Below are 25822 nucleotides of genomic sequence, written 5' to 3' on the forward strand. Positions count from 1 at the left end.
CGTGCGCAACCGCTTGTGCGCAGCTCGCGTCTGCGCATCACCGTGAGCGTGACGCGCCACCGATCACTCTCAGTTTAGTACGAACCGTGCCATAGTACGGTCGTTCTTGTGCGATTGTATCGGTCTCGTCGATCCACTTTCTCGTCTATCTTTCTTTCGCACCACGGCCGTGATGGAACGCTATGTACGCGTGTGCGCGAGTGTCTATGCGGACTACGCGGTTATAAACATCCCGTGCGGTTCGTGTCAAGGGCGGACTCGACGAGTAAATTCGGGCCACATGTATATAATATACGATTCGTATTGTTTGTATACAAAAAAAGCTTGGCCCGTGAGTCTTCTGTACAAGAGCAAAGAAAAGGATATAATACGGTATTATCAGTGCGTTAATAGTGTTTCGACCGAACGCGTTAAAAAGGGACGCGTGCGTCACCACGTGGCTGGAACGAAACAGTTTCTTCGAATAGAGTGAGATCGGAAAAAAGTTATCGAGCGATTTCGAGTATTTGAAAATGAATTACGGGCAATGGCGAAATTTTTGACCGGAAATTGCTCTATCTATTCCTTTTTCGCGTTTTATTTAGAACTCGTCGCATTTACTTGAAAAACTAAAAGAGAACGAACAATTTTCATTTATAATGTAAAACAGTTAACAATTGGCGTGTCATTGGTTTATGGAATATCGTCGTAAAATACATGTTGAAACAAGAATGCGGGGAATATCGATGCGTCCGTATCTCTGAACGCGAAACGATATTGAACGAAATATAACGTACGACGAGTATTTTGATAAATAAAAAAGAAAAGATCGATGAAGAATAAATGCGATCCAATGAGGAAGAGGAAGGGAGGGGCAAAAAAAAAAAAAGAAAAAAAGAAAAAAAAGAAGAAAATTGGAAAGAAAGTGGAGGAGATGTGTGTACGACTTCGAAAAACGCATTAAAGGAGTAACGACGAGCAACGTGGCTTTAACCGGTAATTGGACCATTCTTTTTGCCATTGAAGTAGTAATGGCCCTTGTAGCGTGGTCACGCTACACTACGGTGCGCCATAGTACTATAGAGACTTCCGGTCCGCCGCAGGAAGTGAGACACACGTGTTCAGGCGTGTGTGTTCCCATAATACGGGCCCCGGCTCCTCCTCTACAGTGCGTTCCAAGTTCGATGGCCCATACGGGAAGCAAGCAGCACGCCACGGATATACTACCGTTCGTTCGAGGAAACGTGAACCATCGAGGGAAAGAAAAAAGTGAACAAAAAAACGTCACAACGATGTCGAACGATATTACGTATCACGATACTTTTGATATCAAAAGAGTAACGACGAAATGTACGTATTCACACGCATATATTTATATATATATATATATTTATACGTATAAATAAATATTTACCTTATCCTTATCAACGACGTAAACGCGAACAAATTAACGTTTATATCTATTTTTCACATATATATATTTCAACTCCGTTTCCTCTTTATCTCTTTGCCACATATTCTCATTTATTCGTCTATTTACTTATTTGATCTTTTCGAAATGACGATATTGTAATCTAATATAAATTCTCGAACAAAGAGCCAATCAACACGTCTTATTCGCATTTCTCGATATATTCGAATCGTACGTGTAACCGTCCCACCTCGTTCTAACCGATACTTTCTAGTTTCACGATTTAGGAATCGTGTTATCGAACGTGTTATTTATCGAAAGATCTTATTAACCTTTCCCCCTCCCCTGGCCCTTTAGCCCCTCTCCGTGACCAGCTAACGACCGGATCCGTAATCCGAAATTCAAATAACACGCCCCCGGTGTGTTCGAGTAGCCAGATCTTATTATGAATGAATTTTCGGCGTTACATTCATATTTCCTGTGCCAGCGTACGCCCGCATAGGCGGCGACGGAGGCGGCGGCACGGCGGCACGCGCAGAGGTTCTCATTTCATCGATATAGTGGCGCCTCGCCATTTTTCTATTCCATTTTTTTTTTTTTTTTTTTTTTTTTTTTTTTTTTTTTTTTCTCGCTTACCGCCTTTACCGATAAAGAAGAATATACTGTTCCGAGATCGATCGCGTTAAGTTATAATCGAACGAAACGAGAAACCGTCATTCCAACGCGACAAATATAACTGCTTGCGTAACATATGAATAATCGCGTCTCGGACGGTTGCTTTCAATGGTAACTGCGCGCAAGCGCGCGCACATCCGAGTGCAGTCTCTGCATCATCGTGTTTATCGCATTCCTGAATACCTGATACCTGCTTTTTCTTATTTCATCATCGTATAAACCTCGTGTTTGTTTCCATTTATTTCCATTTACCGTAAAAGTACACACGTATATATCCCATCTAAATTGTTAAATTATGAAATGAAATCGAAAAAAGAGAGGGGGGGAGGAGAAAATAAAAAAGAAGAAAAGAATGGAAATGGATCGAAATACGTTGCCTTATGTTTTCCGTTTCTCATCCGATCTCGATCTCCGTGTTTGGCCAAGCATCGTGTACTCACGAACTTGTGCAAGCTCGTTATATCATTGGTTAGGTGGGTCGACCGCCACGAATGCGAAATGTAGGAGGTTGAGTTAAGGACAGGTACCGGTGGAATGTCGCCTTCGAAATTGACCGTTTCAGTCTCGACCTCCGTGTCCGTTCCATGCTCTCTCGGGGAACGAGAACGATGAAAGCACTTTTGTGTGGCTTGGTTCGCACGAGTGATAAAATCGGAGAATGAACTTTTCGATTTTTTTTTTTTTTTTTTTTTTTTTTTTTTTTTTTTTTTTTTTTTTTTTTTCCATTTGATCTAATGGGAACAACACGATGACATCGAAAACAACAGAGTGGAATCGTGTGTCCTGGAAAGGCAGCGGGGAGACGAAGCAAAGGCAAGACCTTCTTGTTCTCAAGTTCATCGCTCCCGCGCATGTGCAAACACCAAGCATTCATGTGCCCTTTCTCCGCATTATTGTCGGCGGTCGCGCGTTAGTAGGACCCTTCTCGCCCTTCTGCCGTCTCCCCTTACGAGACGACGTTCCCGCCCTCCTGTGGGAAGATATACGATAGTACCCACGTTACCGAGCGAGAATATCCATTCGGCTTCCCTGCTCGTTCTCTTTCCTTTCGATTTCTTCTCGCTTCGTAGCCAACATTTTTCGTTTCTTCGCTTCTTTTCTATTCGTTTCGATATATTCGATATAGTTTCCTCGTTTTTCCTAATTCCCTTTTTTCTATCGTATCAAGAGAAAAACAAGGAAAGAAAATAATAATAATTAATAACTACGAATGTAGAGAGAAGTATATATATATATATTACGCGTTGTACGAAACTCTGTAAAATCATGATTATACATAATTTATAACCAATATATTTATGAAACATCGACTAGGATACTTTTTAAATTCTTGGATATAAAACATCACGTCGTAAATTTGGCGACAAAATATGAAAGATAATAACTTTACATATTCGTGAAGAATGTAATAATCATATTTGTTACTTTTGTTACGCTTACGAATGATTTAAAAATTTTGTGAACCTATCGCTAAGTCGATACGGTTAAAACATTTAGAAGCGCGTCGATAGATCGATAATTGTAACATATATCGAATGTAAGGATCTTTATGTGGAAAAAAAAAATTCGATCGATCATTTTTTCGTATTCTTTCATCTTTTCGATAAAAAATAAAGGATCCCTTTGAAAAACTGTATCTTTTATACGAAACAATTTTAACGAGACATTGGTCGCGATTTATGAAGATTTTCTCGTGGCACCGTTTCCAAGAAAAACGTCGCTCAAAAATGATTCCGCACAGTTTATTTCGGTTTAACAAAGCCCGGGCTGATTAAATACGCGATCGTGGTTAGCGTGTCGGCAATAAAAGCGTCTCGCCACGTCGTGTTTACGGCTGCTACCCGTCCCGGACAAATCCAACTCTCGCTCCTCGCGTAATGGTTTCGCGGCTGCGTTTGATCGCTAAATTATTTCGCGCTTCTCCTTCCACAACCCCCTTTCTTACCGCTCTAATTTCTATCTTTGTCTTTCATACTCTCGATCCTCTTCGAAAATCGTTTGATCGCAATTTTATATCTTATATAATATAAGGTATAATATAAGATCGCATATTAATTATAATCATTGTCGGTACGATGCCCCGTTTCGTTCGATTCTCGAGGCTCTCGAGCACGGACTTTAGCGGAACAATCACGTTCCATGCATCTGTCGTCATACGCGAAAGATACCACGAGCTTCTTCGTGTCTTTAACGCGATGCCGATGCGTTCATTCGCATCGTAGTAATATTCGATACTATTTTCAACGTATTATTTATATTTTTTATCGTATAAGTAAACGTATAGTCAATTTACGTGTGTCGAAATATTTTTATAAAGAGATGTATAAAATTTAATCCGTAAATAACAAAATTATATTAAATTCGCATATAAATGTTTACATACACGACGTAGAGATAACTTTGCGCGAAATTGACGTACGATTTAAATTTTCAAATTTCAATTGTGCATCGATATATTATTTGTGTCAACTTCTCGGTGACCCGGTAAATATGATTACAACGACCAATGACGAATTCCTTAACGTCTTCCTATATCTTGTAACGAATGTTATGTATCGGTCGAAGCGTGGCCCTGGCTTGTTTACGTCGCAACGCAAAAGGGCTTGAGAGAGCGAGAGAGCGAGAGAGAGAGAGAGAGNAGAGAGAGAGAGAGAGAGAAGAGGGCCCGAAGCATGGCGAGAGAACGCGCGCGCCTTCGCTGTGGAGCATTTAACGCAGTGGGCGCTCCCCTCTGTCTTTCCCTACCCCACCCCCATGCCTACCGCCTTTTGCCATCTCTTCCTCTGCACCCCTTCTTCCTCAGTCTCTTTCCTCTAGCCGGGTGTAACGAAGACGAACTGCACGTTGCCCCCGGAGTGAATGCACAACGAGGACAGACGAAGCGTGTCTGAGTCGCTGGCCGCCATGACAGAGCGGAATGCATGAGAACGCAGAGCTACTGACCCTCTTGTCCTCCTCGCTCTCCCCCCTCCTCCTCTCTCTCTCTCTCTCTCTTTCCCCTCGCTCCCCCTCCCCCCGTACGTGTGTGTTGGTTCTTTCCTTCTCTCCCTTCTCTCACGATGTCTCCGTTCCTCTTTCGAAACACTTCTCTCGCTCGCACACGTCCCATTCTATCTCGCTCGTTCGTTCTCCGACCCGATCTCTCGCTCACAGACTCCACTCCTCCCTTTAATCTCCATATCAATCCCACTCGCCGAAACTGGCGTGTCTTTAAGCGCGCCGATTTGGAATTTTTTCGCCGATGTGACGCCGTACCTCGCTCGATCGCAACGATCGAGCACCGTGGAATCATCGTGCGTGCGTGCAACCTTGTGGAATCTTTTCCCTGATATCAATGATCGTCAAACTGGTCGAAAAATCGAATCGAATTCGTGTCGATTTTTAATCGAAATCGTTGAAATTGGAAATTGAAACGATAGAGAGATCGATCGGAATGTTGTGATTCGACGCGAACCTAACCTCGAATATTAATTTCGAAATGGCATTCACGTAACGAGCGCGCGAGACATTGGTCACTTTTAACGAATTCGGGCAGCATGGGAAAGCAGGAGAACCACGTAGACAGGTGGTGGCAGTCGTGTGCCAATCGGTCACATAACGGTCGCACGGTCGTAATACGACCGTCACCGTCTCCATGACGTCAAGAGATTGACGACCATACCGCGACAACGACAATCATTCATACCTACTGTTCGAAGGAAGCGTAGGTTCACTCGCGCATGCGCGTTTCGATCGAAAACGTCGTCAAGGAAGTTTTCCACGTATTCGATCGAGCGTTATAACCATTCTAACTATAGTCGTATAGAATCGAATAATAAAAAGGAAATTCTTTACCTGTGATAAGTGCCGAAATTATTCCGTGGTCGAAAATCGAAACCAATTGAATTTTGAAAAATTATTTCGATTCGGCATTAAAATATGCGTCGTATATTTCATATTTCACATTGATTATTTTCAAAATGGAGTCGATCGATTTAACGTTTTTGTACAACACGATTCATATATATCCATTTATATTATTCCTCGAATAAAAAATTATATAATAGTAGATCTTGGTTGAATTCGTTCACAGGAGTCAAAAGTTACGGTGGCTCTTCGTAAGTCCGTGCACAGTCGCGATAATTTCCTTTCTAACGGCGACACTGACGTAACTCTTCGGCCTTGTTACATCGGTGGAAATCTATGGTGATTCATTACAATTCCAACGCATCGATATTTTTTCGATCACAATCGTCGTCACTTATCTCTCTAACCGGGAAATAATATATCTCGAAATAACGCAACTTTTGTCGACAACAAAACTCGTTTCTTTTCATTAGAAACGTGGAAAGAATCGATTTACCCGAGAAGAATCTCTTCTTCGTGGACGTCGTTCGCGTTTATCAGGTTCTTCTACCACCTGTACAAGCCGTTCAGGTTGGAATTCCGCAAGGCAAACGGCCTTGATCCCGTATCAATTCGCAATAGCGGAGGTTTGCGCGGATTCAAGACATGGAGGGGGAAGGGGGGGGAGGGAGCGAGAAGAGGAGAAGGTAGAAGGTTTCGAGCGCGCCTTAACGCCAGAGAGACGGCATCTCTCGTTGGGTCGTTGACTCCCCGTTTCTTCTTTCTTCGAATCCTGGGCCCGGTCCCCGTCCTCGCACCAGGTTTCCCTCTTCTCTTCGTCCATCTTCCTCTGCCTTTCACATTCTCGTTCTCTCTCTCTCTCTCTCTCTCTCTCTCTCTCTCTCTCTCTTTCCATTCTGCTAAATCTCTCTCTGTCTGCCTATTTTCCTTAGTGCTCTCGCACTACTCTTCCTCCTCTCGCTTCTCTTTCACCATTTCTTTCATCCTCTTTCATTCTCTTTCTTCCTCTTTACGATTCCACTCGTCTCCTCGTTTTTCGTCGGTGCACGCGGATGCTTCTACTCCGATCCTGCCAGACAGTAAACAACGCCACGCCGTACCCACTCCTCTCATTCATATCTCACACGAGCGTATCCCGAATTATTTGGATGCCGACGTATTTCGTCCAACAGGAGCGAGTCGGACGTGCAACGAGGGGACCAACCGTCCGTCCGTCTGTCGGTTGCTCCGCGTTGCTTACGAGTTTTTTTTTTTTTTTTTTTTATTTTTAATTTCTTCTTTTTTCTTCCTCGATCCAACTATAGAAATACTTCACGCTTCGGCGGAAATGGCCAGCAATTAGCCGTTGCTGTCGATTTCCAAAAAATTTAGGTTTTTTCCTTTTCGTTTTATTTTTAGTTTTAATTGAAATATAATCGAAACATTTATCCAATTATCCAATTGAAGAATAAAGAAATCGATGGAATAAAATTGTTTCAAGAAGTATTGAAATTCAAAGATAACATTTACAATTAATCGAGTCGAATTTTTTTAATTTCTCTTGCGAGAATTAGGAACATGCAAATTGGATCGATTAATCTGTGGAAATTTTAAATACATCCTAAATTTACTTTTGAGCCAACTTCGACCCAGAAACGCACAAAGATACGAGATATGGCAAAATGAAAGCTATTTTGTCGCAACGATGGATATCGTAAAATCTTTCCACACGACAACCATGTTGATTCACCGATAACTCGAGATTTATCGTTGGTCATCACGATCAAATACATCCGTTTCATTCCTTGATCCGACAACGAATAGAACACGATTAGAATCCGCACACTCGACGAAGAGATATTCACGATGTCTTGGAAGAGATAGAGAGGGAGAGGGAGAGTGTCGGGTTCGTTCAACAGGTGCTCGTCGTCGGTCGTGTGTGAGAGTCGAGTGAAAAGGAAGCCGAGGAGGAGGAGGAGGAGGAGGAGGAGGAGGAGAGAAGGCAGGCAGGCGCGAGGAGAAGGCGAAAGAAGTCGAAGGAGAAAAAGAAGATGCTAATTGGAGCGGCTTGTAGCGTCCAGCAGCGCGTGTTAACACGACTTCCAGGTACTGGGTTTCTCGCCTTCTTCTTCTCTCTCTCGAATGAATACTCTTCAATAGTGCTTCCGGCTAGATTCTGGGCGGTCCGCTTCAAAGAGTCTTTCGGAGTTGGAAATGCAAGGTCGATGGATGGATCTCAAAAGCAGCAAAAGTAGAAGGAAAGGGAAGAAAACGAGAGGGGCGTATAACGCGACGAGAGAAAGGGGAGGGGGGAATATCGATGGACGTACAGTATGAAGAGCGGTTTTCGAAAAAATTATGAACGATGCTCGCTCTCTCTTTCCTTTCTCCTCTATTCTTGTTCCTATTCCCATTCCTTTTCTCTCTCGTTTCAATCGTACGTATGTCTTTCTTTCCTACCCCTCCTCCCACTTCCTTCATATACACCCGTTAGTCGAACGCGATGAACAAATATTTGCTCGAATTCGGGACGACCGCTCGTAAATTAGAGAAAGAGCGCGAGAGAGGATTCTGAAATTCTTTAGGGCCGCGTTTGCTTCCACTCCCTCCCTTTGGACCGCATTCTCTCCCTCTTCTTCGTGCACCGTATCTACCGTGCTTTTGGTTCTCTCTCTTCTCTCTTCTCTATGCTTTCTCGACGCGTTCTCTTTCCCTGGTGGCAAACTCCGGTCAGAGAGCGTTTCGTTGCTGTTCCGGGGGTCTTTGGCTTCTCGCCACGGCAGGAAATTAAAACGGGGTGGTCCCTCCGTGAAGTGGCCTCCGACGTTCCTCCGTCGCGGCCTCTTTTCCTGAAAATCCGTCGTCGCTCGGTTCCGCTACATCCTTTAATCTCGTTCTCGCGGTTATCGGAAGGAACGCGTTCAAATCCTCCCCCTCGAGATTCCCTTTGTTTTGCCCTGTTCTCGCGAGCGTGAATCATCATAACAATTCCGCGTAATTACAACCTTGTAATTGTTCTTCGAAGAGCGAAATTTCTTCTCTCGATGGCAAAGATTCGGAATCTTTCCCCACTCCCTATATATAATTCCCGCGTTTTCTAACGGTTTCGCCTTCAATCCTCCCGTCCTTCTCCGGATTATTTATAGCTCGTGAATCATATGATTCGCGCGGTTCTCGTCACCAACGGATTTAGAGTCGAACCATAGCGAGGCTTTCGTATTTTCGACGCGCGAGCGAGAAAGCGAGGGCAATCGTGTCCGAGGGAGGGAGAGAGAGGGAAAAAGTCTCGCACCTCGAGGATCGGCCGCGAAAGGCCAGCCGGAGTGGCATAACCCCCTCCCAGTGGCGGTTACTCGCACTCGGAGGAAAACTCGTGACCAAATGGAGAGTTCGTCGACTATCGTATCGCATGCTACAGGGTGGGAAACGGCTCAGAGAGAGAGAGAGAGAGAGAGGCGTTCGTGGGATGCTGCGCGATTCCTCCTGTTGGTGATTTCGCGATCTCGGTGGAAGCGAGACGTACGATAAAGGAGAGAGGCAGAGCGTAGAAGGGGGGAGAAAGGAGGAAAGAAGGAAGGAAGGACGATTGCCATCCGCGAGCGGGAGAGAGGATGAGAGAAAGGGGTGGGGGTGGGGGCAGTGGCGATGTCCTAGCGAAGGTCACGGCCGGGAATGCGGTTCGCGTCCGTCGGTCCAAAGCGGTGTGCCGCGTTGCAGAGCTCGCTTCTTTCTCCTCCTCCTCCTTTGCTTCGCTCGCTCTCACTCTCTCTCGAGCGTGGTCCGGCTCGCTGCCTCTCACCGTCGGGGCGCAGCGGCGCAGACTGCAGGAATGCACCAAATGCATCGCACTGACCGGTGTCCGTCCCGTTCCACCGGCTTCCACTTGTTTACTTCGGACCCGGTCGCGCGCGCACGCGTGTTTCTCTCTCGTCCCCTGGCGTTCTTCTTCTCCACCCCCTTCTCCCACCTTGCCTTGCCGCGCTTCTTCCTCCGCAGTTCACTCGGACTCGAACGGAGAAAGAGTGCTTCGCTACTACTTCTCCTGCTCCTTGTATCCTTTATCCCCCCGTGTTCCCATCTGCGTTCCCATCGTCGCCGTCGTTGACCTTCCTCCCCACCCGTTTCTTTCATTACTCCACCCCCGTGCGACCGTTCACCCCTTCGCTCTCTCTCTCTCTCTCTCTCTCTCTCTCTCGCTCTGCGTCTCGACCGACCGTGTTCTTGCGCTCTCGACAACCCTCGAGGTTCTCTTCTCTCTTCGCCGTAATGCGATCGGAATTTCGCTCCCACTCTTTACCGGTCAATCCCTTTCTTCTCCATATGATCGGCCTCCTCCTTTTTTTTTTTGTTCTTCCTGCCAACTCGATGATAATTATTTTTTTATCATTTTTATTTGCTCATCGAATCGAAATAAATAAATACGAATCGAAATTCAATCCTCGCGTTGGAATCGGAAAATCTCGTTTCCCGAAAATTTGCCGGAAACGGGGGACGTTTTTTCTCTTATCATACCTCTCGTACCTATCCGATATCTCTCGAAAATCTCTCTCCAGAGACGCGACGAACTTTCGATCTCGTCCTCGACCCTCGACCTACCCCGAATCCAGCCATGATTCTCCGCGCCTCTCTGGCCCTGACCCACCCAAAGGATGCAGTCCAAGCCCCCTCCCCAGGGGGGAGGAGGAGGGGTGTTTGGGTGGGGAGCGGCCTCTGAACCGAGCGATGGGGTCGGACACGGCGCGCGCGAGCAACGGGGCTCGGTGAAAGGGGCTAAGCCTAAGTAATTGTATGCGGCCGTCTGGCCGCGTGTATGCGAAATTAGTGCGTGTATCTCAGTCCATGGTGGAGCGTATACGCGGTCGGGCCGAAGCCGCGTTGCAGAGGTAAAAGAGAGAGAGAGGGGTTGAAAGGAGGGAAGGGGGTGCGCTGCGTTCACTCCACAAATCAATACCCATTGGTTGCCGCGTGTATACCGGCCGTGCACAACGAGCGAAACGTGTCACCCACCGACCCAAACCCGAAGGATGATATAGCAGCTGCACGCACGCACGCACGCACGCACGCACGCATGCATGCATGCATGCACGGTAACCGGCATATGTCGGCCGATGCCCGACACCAAACTCGTCGTATCGCTCTTCTTCTTCTTCTTCTTCTTCTTCTTCTTCGTGGATCTTCGAGGGATACGTCATCGCTCGCGGTTCACGATTGGAATATAGCCGACGAACGGATATTTCCGGCCGAAAATATTTCTTTTCTCATTTTCGACGAGTCTTCGTTTCTTCTAATCCGCAGATCTGCAGACGCGGATTACTCTCGGTAACGAATCAAATAACAATCCTACGACCATCTCCGCCGAGCAAATTTCTAATTTCCTCTCCGTAGCGCGGCAAAGGAGAAAAGTGGAGGTCGTCGTGTAATACAGGCATTGAGCATCGTCGACGATTCTGGTCCAGCGACGAGGGCCATTCGCCTCTCCGCGGATGCGGGCCAATGAAATTCGATCCCCCAGGATCGAGATTAGAAACGTTCGTTCGTACGGATTACCGAAGGATTTCTCCTTCGAACAATTTTTTCGTTCTTTAAAAAATTATATATGTATATATATATATATACCGATTTATTCGTATCTCGCGCGTTAAAGATCTCGTCGTCGCTTATCGTATCCTCCGATGCATCGATCGTAACGAGGTATCCGATTTAAAAAAAAAAAAAAAAAAAAACCGTGTAAAAAGTATCGTGTAAAAATGTAAGAAATATCGTTATCAAACGAGGCCATCCCAGGCGCCAGTCGAATTTGACGAAAGTTCAACGTCGCGGGAACTGCATCGTGTAACATTGGCGGTGACGTCGTGTATGATCGCGTACCATGTGTGCGTAGCCGCGAAGCGATGGTAGTGGGGGTCTTCATTCACTGCGCCTCTCGGGAACTTGGGCGCGCATGCGCAGCCGGCCGCCGCGCGTACACACGTTACTCACGCCGTGCCTTCCTTTCTACTCCACCGTTCCCTCGCACTTACGCGTCACGCACGCGCACACCATTGCAACTACGTATATGGACTTTGTACTCGAAGCGATCTCTTTCTCGCGCGGCTGTCCAACAACCAACGCACCACACAACGACTCGCCGTGTTCTACGTAACCGTGTGCGAGCACACCGTTCGATCTCGATCAACGATGTTCGCCAGAGAAAGAAAACGTATATATGTATATATATATGTATATATATATATGTATATATATACGTATATCTACACTAGGGGAATCGACTATAGGGAGGGGAATGGAACACGCAAGTACTTACGTGGGACCCAGAAAGGGGGAGAGTATGGTGCGAACTGCCGTGAGTGACTGAACTTCACAAACGATCGACCGACCACACGCCGCCAAGCTCTGGAATACGCGCGAGGCGTATTTTTTTTTTTTTTTTTTTTAGATTCTCCGCATTAATTTTTCTTTCCGTCCGGATTTCTTACGTGCTCGCTTGAACGCGATAACGATCGATCGATACGAAAGAAATCGAAAAGATATCTAACGCGCGATTTCCTTTCTTTTGCTCTTTTCCCGCTGTTGTGTAATTTTGCGAATTTCGCGCAGGCGTTCGTACGTGGGACGCGGTAAAACGCCTTCTTTCGAGGCCGACTGTTATCCGTCACTCCCCCGTGAATATTTTTCCCTTTCGAGAGCAGCGAATAGAAACATTCCTTTCTTTCTTTCTTTCTTTCTTTCTTTCTTTTTTTCTTTCTTTCTTTTTTTCTTTTTTTTTTTTTCTCTCCCTCAAATCGTTGCGATTTCTTCGATTTCCGCGAACGAAACGACGAATGTACCGTTCGAAAACTAACTCCCGCTTGCATTCCCAGTTCTTGCGCTTCGGATCGTTTCCGCCGCGTGACTCGCGTGTCATTTCCTGTACTGTAGTGGAAAACGTGTTGAATGTTGGAGAAAAAGAGTCGGTATGGAGAAGAAGAAATTCAACGATGCGCAAAAATCGTTCGGTTTTCGAAGCGTAAAACGCGCGCGCGCGCTTGATGTGTGTGTGTGTGTCACGTTAGATCGATACGGTTACCGGTTGTTTACAGCCGTGGCTTGGCCCGACAAAAGCACGGAACGCTGTAGCCCGAGTTTTCTTTATCGTTTACACGCCACGCTACCAGGACCCGCATTTAACCATGTGTATACTCCTTATTCTCACCCATTCCTTTCCACCTCCGCGATGACCTTCCCTTCCTCCTCCACCTCCGAGTTTTTATACCGTCCTGTTTAGTAAGAGGACTCGATTCGAGTCGACTCGTAACACGCGCCGCCTCGCTATGCATCGTCCCGTGATGCATTGCTTCCGAGAAGCGATACCACCGGCTCCAGCTTTACGCTGTTCTGCCGAGCCGCGACGCGCTCGCTTTCAACCTTCTGCCCCCGTCACTCCGTGGGAAAGCGAATTCGCTTATAGAAAACTTAGAGATCCCGAATCGATCCACGATCGAGTCCAGTTATACGATATTTCGTTACTTCTTTTTTTTCCCCCACTTTTCTTCCTTTTTTTAGGAAATATTATTTCACGCTAAAACGTACTCTCGAAAAATTAAAATTCCGACCTTTCTTAACGTATGGATTTGTCCATTGTTTCGTTACACGTGTGCGCAATAATAAACGTTGGCGGATCATGCTAAGAATGAAAAGAAAAAAATTCTATCGTCGAAATGTCTATCTAATTCGAAATAAATTGCGAACAACTCTCTCTCTCTCTCTCCTCTCCCTCCCTCTCTCCGTAAAAATCCTCATCAGCCGTACGAAGTTAGCCAAGATAAAGAAAGGAGGGGAAATTCGTGGAAAAGGCAACGGCAGAAAAAGACATAGTCGCGTATAGTAACTGTGACCAGCGACGACGCTGTAGTCTTAAAGTGCGGTAGAATGCGCTCTGACGTAGTAGACACACTCTGTGTTGGTTGGCGCGGCGCGTTGCATTCCCCTGCGGTGCATTGACTTTGCCGCCCCTCCTCTACTACCAAACTCCCCTCACTCCCTCTCCCATTCCTTCTCTCTCTCTCTCTCTCTCTCTCTCTCTCTCTCTCTCTCTCTCTCTCTGTCTTCCTCGTGTTCCCCGTTTCTCTCTTTCTCGCGCTTCTACCGCTTGATCCAAGCCGCCGGCCGCACCGTTGCACTTCACCGCTTCCCTCGTGCAACCGCCTCCCGGCACAACAACAACATTCCTTCTCTCTAGAGTCCCTTCATGCCACGGAGATCCTGCTACCAGACTCTTCTTCTTCTTCTTCTCCTCCTTCGTCTTTCTCTTCGTCTCCTCTTTTTCCTCGTCTCTGGTCCCCTCGAAACGTCGAACATGGTGTAGAACAGAGATGGTAGAACGTGTGTACGTGTATATCACGATACTTTATTTTTTCTTCCTCCTCTTCCGTTTCGTGTAACTACGTTTCCCAGGTGAAAACTGGTCGTCCGCAAATCGCGTGCGCCTCGTGACGCCAATCGAATGAGAAAAACGCGTCGTGTTCGTGGGTATAAAGTTTTCGGTTGATAGGTAGACGTGTATCCAGAACACGACGCGTATCCGTCCAAGTGTTCGCATCGATTTATCGACTACTCGTCGGAAAGAAGAGACTGGGAGAGAAAGAAAGAGAGAGAGAGTTTTTTCTCGAACGTTGTCGCGGCGGATTTGGGCGTTTTATTCGGCCATAACATAGGGAGGAAAAAGTTTACCTTCCTTTTTCGGTTAATTCGTGAAAAATTCGAATAAAGACGAAATCCATTTCCATACTTGAGAGGATGAATCGAGTCGCAAAAATCTATTTTTATAAATTATCGCGAGAGGATCGACGCGATTCGACGAGAGGATCGCGAACAGGATGAGACGCGAGTCCATTTTCTAGCCCCTGTACGAGCCATGTTACATCGATCTACCTACTGGCAGAATTGAACGTCGTCCATCGAGTTATTACGCGGGATCGATTATTGCGTATTTCCACCGTATACGGTGAATGGCGTTTACCTGATTAATTTTGAATTTGCGGATGACGCGTTATAAAAGCTGATCAACTGGACGAGAAACTGGTTTTCGAGATTTCGAGTGAAAAAAATATCGTGATCGATCGGCGTAACCGTATAACGATTATAAAGCGGTACCAGGTGTCGCGAATAGAGAACTTGTCCCATTCGATCGAATACACGCGCGTCTTTTTCCTCCAAGTTTTTGCTCGAAAAACGACCCAAGTCCTTCCCCCAGTTATTCGCTCCCAGTTTATCGAAGAATAATTGTACGACAATTTTGTCTCGTTTCTCTCAAGATATCGAATATCGGGATATCTATATGCGATATACCTAATCGCATCGACGATTACGCCTCATTGTGCCTGCGATCGTAGGTGTCTAACCATCTACGAATTTTTGCCGACGAATCTTTGCCGAGAGGTAACAAAACCTTCGTATTTCCGTATTTAAGACGAGCGATAATCGTGATTGGACTGCAGGTATAGGTCAGGTAAAAATTTGAACGTAAATACACCTGTTAAGAAAATAGAGAAATTCGTTGGATAAACATCGGGACGTGAGATTGTACGAGTTTGCGAGATACTGGAAAAAAAATTTCGTTGGTAATAATGCGATTTTTGAATTACTGGCGAAACTCGTATTCGAACCGAAGGCAGTTTCCGAATACCTCGCCGATGTACCTACTCGAACACAATACGCTTTTCCAAACAACTGTTCACGACTTAACACGGTCCGTTAAGATAGGAAAGAGAGAATTAGACGTTCGAGATTTAAAGCTGTGCAACCTTTCTCGGCTCGGTTTGCGGCTGGGACAGATGCGTTCTTCTCTCCTCCTCCCGAGGAGGAATTCGGAAGGGGAAAATCTAGGGAAAGGAATTGAGAAGGCATCGAAACTCGGCCTTGGCAATAAAGCCGTAGCGAAAGAGGTTGGAGCGCCACCGAGAGTTTCTCTTCCTTTTTTTTACCCTTGCCGTTCATTGACCAATCCAACGAGAGATTTATCCTCTCCGTCCTTTCTCGCCTCTCGCGTCCTCGAAATGGCGCCTCCTACGATTCGACGTTTATTTATCGTCACCGAACAGCGTGAAACCATAAACCAATTGGACGAACGAACGGGGCTCGTTAATCCTCTCCGATGCTGAAATCACCCTTTCTGTCCCTCTTTTCCCTCGGTTCAGCCTTCCTCCTCCTCCGTTTTTTTCCCTCGCTGAATTTCACAGCCTATAGCCGATCGCGATTCTTCGATTTCTTCTTCACCCTTAATCGGATTTTATAAAAGCTTCTCCTCCCTCTCTCGGACGTGCATTCGAGAAAGCATACACAAACTTTCTCGAATGTCGTCACTCCCTCTTCGGCTTGATTTACGTATGCATCGGGAATCCATCGAGCGGAAATCGCTCGGTGTTGTTCTCTCTTCGTTCTTTTCTTTTTTTTTCTTTTTTCTTAAATCGCCACTCGATCTTTGCATCTTTATTTTTCCGAATGGTAGATCGACGAATTAGCGAATCATTCGATAAATTACCTGTCCCGCGTATTAAATTACCTGTATCGTAACACAAATTGGACGAAACGTTACGTATTACGACAGATGCATCTACGCAAACATTTCGCTCTCATTTCCTCCATCCTCGTTTTTCTCCGTCTATTCTTTGGATTTGCGCATTCGACGAGGTACGTGCACCACCTGGTTGTTCCCCTAAATTACAACGGCCGAGGACCCAGATTTTCGCATCCCCCGTGGCAATGTGCGCATCTGGAAAAATTATCGCGATTTTCGCTATAAATTTTGAAATATTTTTATAAATATATAAGGAAAAAAACATTGTACATAAACATTTTACAACTCGGCGAGCTTTTCTCCATATAATACCTATTTTCGTTACAAATTCGCGGTTCACCTTCGACTACCTAAGTAAACGGTTCGAGGAATTAAAAGGTTGGATGGCTTCCGCCTGTTGCCGATCTACTTTTGCGGCTTCCAGGGGTGAACTTTTCCCGAAAGAAAGCGAGCAGCGCCTCCTATCGATGCTTATTCGCGTAACGAAACACGTTGTCGTCTCTCGTGGCCTATGAAAATTTTTCTTCCTTCCATTCGAGGAATTCGTTCTCTCTTTTGAAACGATTCGCGAAGAAGAGCGAAAAATTGTGACACGTAGCGATCGAAAGTTGAGGAAAGATCGACGGAACAGAGAGAGAGAGAGAGAGAGAGAGAGAGAAGAACCGTGTGAAGACGAATACATGAAAAGTCCCGTACATGGAATCCGGTATATCGAGTCGTAGACACGCGAGTTTTCAAGTGGTGGCGCGGAACCCTAACCTTCTTTTTCTCGACCCTCGCTCTACGATGATCCCTTCGCTACGAATGGACCCTGATCAAGGGTCATAGGGAGAGCATCGAAGGGTAGCCTTCGGGCCCATGGGAATTTATCTTGTCTCGCTCCTACCCTTTGGTCGCCTTGAGAAAAAAAAACTGTCAAGATATAAATTCGACTCAACGACTGCAATGGAATGCGAAAAAAAGGATCGAAATATTTACTTATATTCCAAAATGTTCGTATACTTCGATCAATATAAGATTCATCGGTGTAAAATGATATTTCAAGTATTACGTTCGATTACGAAAGTGTTGCAAGAGTCTTCTATTCGTTTCTTTCTCATTTGATTTATTCAAACATTGGACAAATTGCAAAAATATTTCAATTTACGGAAATATAAGAATGAAACGAAATTAAAACGTGTAATACGAATTTACATGTATTTAAATTTAAAACATGGAGAAATTTATGTACAACTGTGATTAGGTATCGGTTTTTTTATAAATAAAAATATGTATAAACTCTTGAATATCTCACAAGTTAAGAAAAAGAAAAAAAAGACTTTCATCAATTTCGTATAAATGGTCTATTCATCGAAATATCGATGTCGTTTGTTTTCATTTTAATTTAAGAACGAAAACGTTTCGATTTTTCAATTTATTGATATGTTATAAAATTACGATTATGAATCGCGCGTCGCACGTATTACAATGAAACGGTAGCCAAATGTGGGTCGCCTCGCGTCAAAGACGGGACGAAGACAACGACGACGACGACGACGACGACGACGAGTTTTTGTCGTTCGATGCCGGCTTACTTCTTGAGATAACAGCTGACTTCCGGTGGCTAGAAAGCGCAGTCAACTTGTCCCATAGTTGGTCGAGCGGCGTGTCTCGCGGATGCGTTTGTTTAACGAACGGAACAACATTGTCTTTGTCTCGTGTCATCTATTGCCGCCAATTAACACCGAGATTTCGCTTTTTCTACCATTCCGATTTAAATTTTGTTCATCGTTCGAAACGTATGCGAAAATTCTTCTTATATCGCAAGAATCGTATTATTTTTCGAATATTCCCGATGATTAAAAGAATTTTAAAAAAGATCGAGAAGAAATAAAATTACATTAAACGACATTTTAAAACGTATTTTATCCCTAAAATCAACGTTTCGATAATAAACCGATTATTATCATCTATTTTTATTAACATCATTTAATTTAAATTGCACGTCAATTTTGTTTCGTAACGATAGATATCCATTTTATCAATTATTTTTCAAGTTAATCGTAAATTTAATTCCTAATACCTAATAGAAATAGAAGAAATATTTTGAAACGATAAGTTCTCGAAGTTCTTATCAATGAACGCTATCGTACGATACTTAGTTACCGATACCCAGGTATGTTTATCTTTATCATTTCTACGTCTTCTTGACACGGCATTATATCTATTTCCTCGAGTCTCTGTGTTCGAAACGACAAGGCAAATTCGTTTTCCTTCTTTCACACGTCGTATGTCGAGCAGGAATTGCTACGCCGTATTATTTTCCACGCCTCGGAAATAGCCTCCCGAATCTTTCCTCTCTCGTCCTTTCTTATCGTTCCGAAAGAATCGCTAATTATTCGTACAGAATCACGCTCTCGATAGCGTAGAACGTTTCTACGCTACGTCATGTTTAATCGCCGAAATAACGGCCGTGTTCCCGTTAACGGAGAAAGCTATGCGATTTTAATGTGATCGATAATGAGAACCAGCTCGTGCATCGACATCGAGAAATTTTCAACGTTCAATTATCATCAACTTATACTTCGTTTAATTTAATGCAACTCTTTAAACAAAAGCGTATATTTTAACGATAATCTTTTTCAGCAAGATGCGAATGTATCTTATATTTCAAATTCTATCGTTTCGTGTAACGATGATTAGAAAAATATCAAGGATCTGTGTAATTTGATTGAAAATCCTTACAAAGAAATATATATATCTAATATCCTTAGATGAATATGTTAATAATTATGAAACAACATGTTCAAAATATGCAGCTCTTTTTGTTTAGGATATCATTGTGATTTTCCATAAATTTTTTCTATTCTTGTAATCATTCAATATATAGGATCTCTATTATTCGCAATATGACCAATACTAAGGCATGAACGATAATTATGTTTATAATTTAATTGTACCAATAAATAAATAAATTTCGAAATTATTTTCTTTTTCGTTAAAATTGTAACGAAGTAGAAAATTAATAATTTTTATCCTATATTTTACTATAATTATAATTTAAACGATCGCCATTTACTCGAAATAGAGTAATTTACAATAAATATATCGATCGATATAGTTGTCGAATCAGCGGGAAATCATACGTGTTAGAGCGAAGCGTAAAACTTCGTAACACTTCGGAACGTGTTATATTTGTTGGGAACAATAGCCGTGGTAAATCGACTTTACCCTAAAATCGAAACCAGCCCCTGAAGCCGGTCGGTCACGAAACCACCGTCTTCCCTATCGATCTTACGAACCATCCTGAAACACGAACATGCGCACCAACCAAGTTACTCGGTTATAATATTAATTTTGGGCCAGGGGTGAAGCTGGGTCCGCGAATATCGCCACATCCTCCGTAATCGGTTGAAACCGTCACGTTGATTACGAATAAAACGGGAATGTAAAGAAAATCGTTTCGCTGGCTCGATCTGCCACGTGTCCTCGCGTGTAACGTTTGCGACGTTTGCGACCGACAAGAAGAAAAAGAAAAAGAAAAAGAAAAAGAGAAAAAAAAGAAGAAGAAGAAGTTCAGGGGTACATGAGCGGAGTTAGTAGTCGTCGCATCCTCGTGGTCGGTGTCGTCGTCGACGACGACGCTGGTGGCGGCCATGTTTGCGCCGGCACGGTAGGCGTTCACGGGCGGTACCATCCCTCTACCCGTTCTCCAACGACTTTGGAGAACGGCCACCCCCACCTCCGCTCGTCTGATAAATTTCTGGTGGGGCACCGCAAACGATCTTTCGTTGGTGCCGGTTCTACCCCCCACCACACCGCTGCCTCTCCTCCCCCTCCTCCTCCGCTTCGTCAACCTACCACGCTCGGTCTTTATCGCTCTAAAAGTCTCGTGCCACTGTCACCTTTCTTCGTCTCGCGGCTGTCAGCACCGCGCTCTCTTCCAACTTCCCCCCACCACATCTCCCCCGCATCCATCGGTTCATACGTTGTGTGAGGAGAGGGGATAGAATTCCTCTCCATCGCGACGAGCCTAACGCACAGTGGGGGGAAGTCTTGCGAGGACGCCAAACTGAAGGATCGAATTTGCCGTATCTTCTCGCCTTCTTCCTACTTTTTTCTTTCCATCTTATCATCTCTCTCTCTCTCTCTCGCTCTTTCTCTCCTCCTTCTCCCTCTGTCTCTCTCTCTCGTCACTTTTCTTCCCTTCTCTCCGTGAAAACAACGTCGATACATCTCGAGTCTCATCTTCTACTTCTACTTTTTTTCTTTCGTCACGTAGCTAGCTAGTAGCCAACTACGTTCAATTTTTCGTTTAAAGGAGGACGTTGCCTCCTATTTTCGATGCCGTCACGATGGCCGACTAACGATCACCGACCATTTGTCCGTTCTCTTTCGATCTTCTGTCCATTCGAATATCCACACCCGCGATCGTTAAAATTCGACAAAGTATACGCCTCGTTTCTGAAACTTCTTTCAAGTTTGAACGAAATTGGGGTTGGGGAAGCAGGCTTGGAACGGAAAGTTGGCCGATCTCGGGAATTTCAGAGACGCGGCAACGATTCGAGTCTCGTCACCTCGTGGCCGCATGGCCTATCCGTTTCCTTGTTAAAACTTTTTTTTCTCTCTTCCTCCCCGCAACTTCTTTTCTCTGTTCCCCGTTAATTATCGTCCCCATCGCTGATATTTGCATTCATCCGCAATTCCGTGAAGAAAATGTAATTTTCCTTGGGTAAACCTTCCTTTTCTCCCTCTTTTTTTTTTCCCTTCGCTCTTTTCCTCTCCACTCCCTTTTCAATCTCACCCGTAATAACTGAATCAAAATTTATATTCACCGCGAGATATCGTCTTTTTTTTATATACGTATATCTTCCAATTTATACGTTGCTGGTAAATTTGCAGTTGACAAAAATACGAATCTAATTAATTAAATTTCAAAAATATTTTAAAAACGAATAAGATGTCGATGAGCAAACTTTTCTTGCCATTGTATCATTTCAATTGCCGATTTATCAACTATGAGATTCCTATGCATCGTTTTTCGAATCTTTAATTATCTCTCGTGAAATTCAGGATTTCAAAATCCTTTATATCGATAATTATTTTATACGTCGAATAAATATTTTATACAAACCTTTGAAACGCATTCTAAATCGATAAAAAATTTGTATTCATTATATTTTTTTTTATTATAGAAAATATTAATATTAAGAAACGTATGGAAACGTAAAACGCGGATAAAAGTATTTAAATTTAAGATAAGAGAAGAATTAGATTTTAAAGACAACGAATTAATTTGAAGAAATGTTAAATATTAATAATGCTTACCACTTATATTTTTAAGTTCTGTTGATTTTTGTGACGATCTTTGCGTGAAACAAATTTTAGTTTAAATCTTCGATTAATTGGAACGATGGTTATAATTTTAAATTTCAAATTGTATCGATAAAAAATAGAAAAATGGAAGAAAAAAGAAAGTTAATTTGTTATTTATTTCTTATATAAATTATACAAATATTTATTTTATTTGTAAGATAAATTTAAAAATAGATGTACTTAAATATTCAAACTCGAAGAATTATATAAATTCTTACATTTACAATTATTCTCGTATTCTTATCGATTTTTCATTCATTTCTCATCGATCATTCATATTATTCGAATGAAAATTTCTTTCTTTCTTTCGTTTTTTCTTTCGATCAAAATTACCAACTAACCTAGGTTTTGTCCTTCTTTTTTGCAGACAAAGAATCGGAAGGATGTTGGTCGAGGTGTTTCGCACTGCTGCAAACAATGGCACGAAACTTAACGTGAACGAAGTGATGCAATCGGTGCAACAGATTGTCGAAGATCCTGGTAAGTTTAAAATCCATTTTTTCTTTTTTTTTTTTTTTTTAATTTTAATTACTGAAATACATCTGTGTAAAATGAGAAAACTGAACGAAACAACGTTTTACTGCTTTAACGTTTTATCCTTTATTAAAAAAATTTCAAAGAAAAACGTAAACGTTCTTTCAAACTTTTAATCTTTTTTTGATAGTTAATGTACATAATATTTTCAACCAATAAAATTTTATAATTTATGAAATTAAATTTAAAAACATCGAAGATAAACACGATCGAGGGTTTGTTGCACTTTTATACGTTTATTGCATCATAATACATATTTTGCAAATCGCACCTTATGAGACAAAAGGATTGGAAATAATTCTGAGCCAAATCCTTGATTGCTTGCACACGACGAAATTTGTCGATGCAATCTTGCATTCTTGCCGAGATGCTGTATTTTTTTTTGTTTTTTTTTTAATTTTTGCCTTTTAATTTTTGTTCGTTCAATCTGTTTGCTTTGCTTTATAAATAATTTTAATCATATTTTTTCCGATATATAAAACGTAGAATCACATTTTATTTGTATATATCACGTTTATTCCACACTTCATAATTGCACGATTCTTGAAAAAATGAAATGAATATTTGCTGAAAAAACAATAGTATACTTAACCTTTGCAAATCTCACTGCGCAAAAGATTTTATGCCGAATAAAAACTTTTCTCCGCTAAAACTAACTATTCAGGCAACGAGGAAAGAACAGACGATGTGCACGTTGCCGTGATGCTTGAGAAACAATTTATCATCACATTTATTGCGCTTCATTTTCATCAATCTTCATTTATATAAAAATCACTCGAATTAATTCTAATAATTGGATCTGGCAATAATAATCTTGTTTCGCGTAAAGGAAAAATCGAAATTATAAATTCTCGTGATCGAATCTAACTTGAAATACTTGAATTCTATTACAACAACAAGTAAATATTTTTAAAGGCATGTTCTATCTCGTTCCGAGACGCTTCTTACAGAAATACCGATCGTGAACGAGGCGTTCTCGTCGTGGAAGAAAAATTGAAATACGTGCACGTGGGATAGGCGCTATGTGTTTCCCTCCAGAAAATTCCTTTTTAGGCGGTTCGCCATTTGTTTTTCCGGTTGGCTCGGCTCCGTTTCCTCGAACGAAAAACATGGAACGAAAATCGTGGGTGGGATATTGGGAGAAGTTTAAAAATAGATGGGCCGGGACCCGTTTTTGAGAGAAGACAGAAACGTGTTCCGCGTTTCCAGTGGGGTAAACGACGAAGAAGCCAGTTGGGGTTGCAGACGACGAGGCTGTTGCTCCGTATTAGGTGACGACAAGATTGTCTCCGCTTCCGGTGTAGCACGCGCCTTGCCGGAAGTTTCTCGTTTCTTTGATTTCCCTATGCCACGTATTTATACGAGCTATAGTTCCTTTTATAGTTTCCTTTTTTTTTTTTTTTTTTTTTTTTGCTACGATTCATTTTCGAAACGAAACAGGCGTTTCAAGGATCGATATACAAGGATATATACTTTTCTTTTCTTATAAATCATCATAAACATTCCGCCGTGAATATAAAGATATTTGCTTTAATATTTATCTACAATGTGTTTTTTTTTCATTTTATTACAAATATGAAAATGCATAAAATATTATTATTCCTCGACGCGCTTTTTTTTCTTTATCGCATTATATTTTATTTCGTTAAGTAATTCGCAAAGAAACAAAAACAAAGTGATTTTATTTTCGATGTTATACTCACATCTACATCGTTAAAATTATTTTAACGAAAGGAATAAATGACACGGTTGGTCAGGTAGTTGGAGAAACAATGCGATGCAACGCGTCAATAGCGCCCTTCTATTCCGTTTCTTCGAAGATCGAAAACGATCGGGAATATTTTTGGCCGAGGCCGAGGTTTCGTAGAACCGAAGAAGAAGCATGTTCAAAGGTCATCCGTGACATTCCGTCGATGAGTATCTACTTGTGAAACGTCACCCTAAACGAAACCCGAAATACAGAGAGAGGAAGACGAAGAAGAAGAGGGAAGAGAGAGAGAGAGAGGAAGGAGGCACCTTTGAAAAAGCAACAGCTACCCACTAGTATGGGCCGAGAACGATCCTTCTGCGAAAAGCGTTTTCTTTTTACCTGGACCGGTTCGGGGAAACGTGGAAAATAACGCGCCACTGCGTTTTCATCCCAGTGATGGCTCCTTTCTTTTCTCCAACCTTCGAAAACACTTTAAGACCGCCGCGTCGATCTCTGCGGGACTCTCCACCATCGCGTGAAACAAACGCACGCCTCTACTTTTATATCTTCGTCGCGTGACAGTGCTTCTTCTTACAAATACACGACTCCGCAACGACAAAGAGAATATCATAGAACAATTGCAAATATGTAAATCCATCGATCCTATTTAGACGCTTACAATCGTTAACGAATCTAGAATGGAAGGGAACACGTACGAATGATGGATATTCGACGCGTGTGATATGTGTTTTTGCCAAAAATTAGCCCATTGCTTTGTATCTAATTTGATCATACGAATCGGTCGTATCGACGTCCTATAATTTGAGGAAAATACAATAATAGTTTTATAGCGAATAGAAAAATAATTATAGATCCATAGAATAACGTCCATTTTCAATATCATAATTATAATTTACGCGTATCTTTTTAATCAATTTATCTAGAAAAAAAATAAAATCGTTAATGTTAAATAAAAAATATAGACGATGGTCGAAATATTTTGAGAGTGATCATGGTTCTGCGAAGGTTCGTTTCGATATCAAGAAAGGCGCGAAAAATTTAAGATGTACAAATTTCAATATATAAGAATAGTAATAACTTTTTAATTAAATGTCACTATTAATAGTTCTTACATTTCACTTCAATTTTTTTTATCTCTAATTATTAAATCAAAAATCGTACGCATTCGCTATACGAGGCAAAATGAGACGCTTTAGAGTAAAGTAAAATAGATTATATATATAGAGAGTAATGAAAATGTTCCTTTTAACATATATTTATTCTTAATACCATTAAAGATTAATCATTTGGATTGCGAAAAATCGAATGCTAATTTTGTAAAAACGGAGAATTTTCCAGAGAAAGAATTGTCGAGTCGATCGATTCAACTTATCTATTATTTTCTCATCTAAGATTCTAAGATTTCCGATACTTGGAATCGGAATCCCTTCTTTCACGTCACTCTTAATCGTCTTAATCGATTATCGATGTAATTCGAAAGTAGAAAATAGATCGTACGGAAGAAATTTTCCAAGTTTTACCAAGATTCGATCGAATATGCGGTGCGCGCGCATTTTGTCTTACGTGGCATCGAACGTTTCCCGAAGAGAGGTGCAACTGTCGAAAAAAGATGCATTGTGACGCATGATCCGTCGAGTGTTACATACCGAGCGGACTATTTTTAGGGAGCGGAGGAACATGTTGGCCGTAACACGTGCCGGTGTTTTTCCGTGAACCGATCGAAGCGTGGAAAGAGGGAGAGGGCGACGCGCGGCAAAAGAGGAAAAGTAGACGAGGG

General features: G+C 42.7%; 1 protein-coding gene across 11 annotated transcripts in view; it reads left to right on the top strand.

The window, feature by feature from the left end:
• The window catches only part of LOC122716477 (serine/threonine-protein phosphatase 4 regulatory subunit 1-like), a 108492-nt gene that overhangs the window by 72568 nt on the left and 10102 nt on the right, over positions 1 to 25822 (top strand). For 10 of the 11 annotated variants that reach the window (XM_043939586.1, XM_043939590.1, XM_043939587.1 and 7 more), the window contains one exon: positions 22168 to 22280. In XM_043939586.1, coding sequence (XP_043795521.1) covers positions 22168 to 22280 — 113 coding nt within the window. Of the gene's footprint in view, positions 1 to 111; positions 1330 to 22167; positions 22281 to 25822 lie in introns of those variants that run through there. The other variant, XM_043939595.1, reaches the window with a different exon arrangement.

The sequence above is a fragment of the Apis laboriosa genome, unplaced genomic scaffold (genome assembly GCF_014066325.1).
Source record: "Apis laboriosa isolate Shangri-la unplaced genomic scaffold, ASM1406632v1 scaffold46_cov150, whole genome shotgun sequence".
NCBI lineage: Eukaryota > Metazoa > Arthropoda > Insecta > Hymenoptera > Apidae > Apis > Apis laboriosa.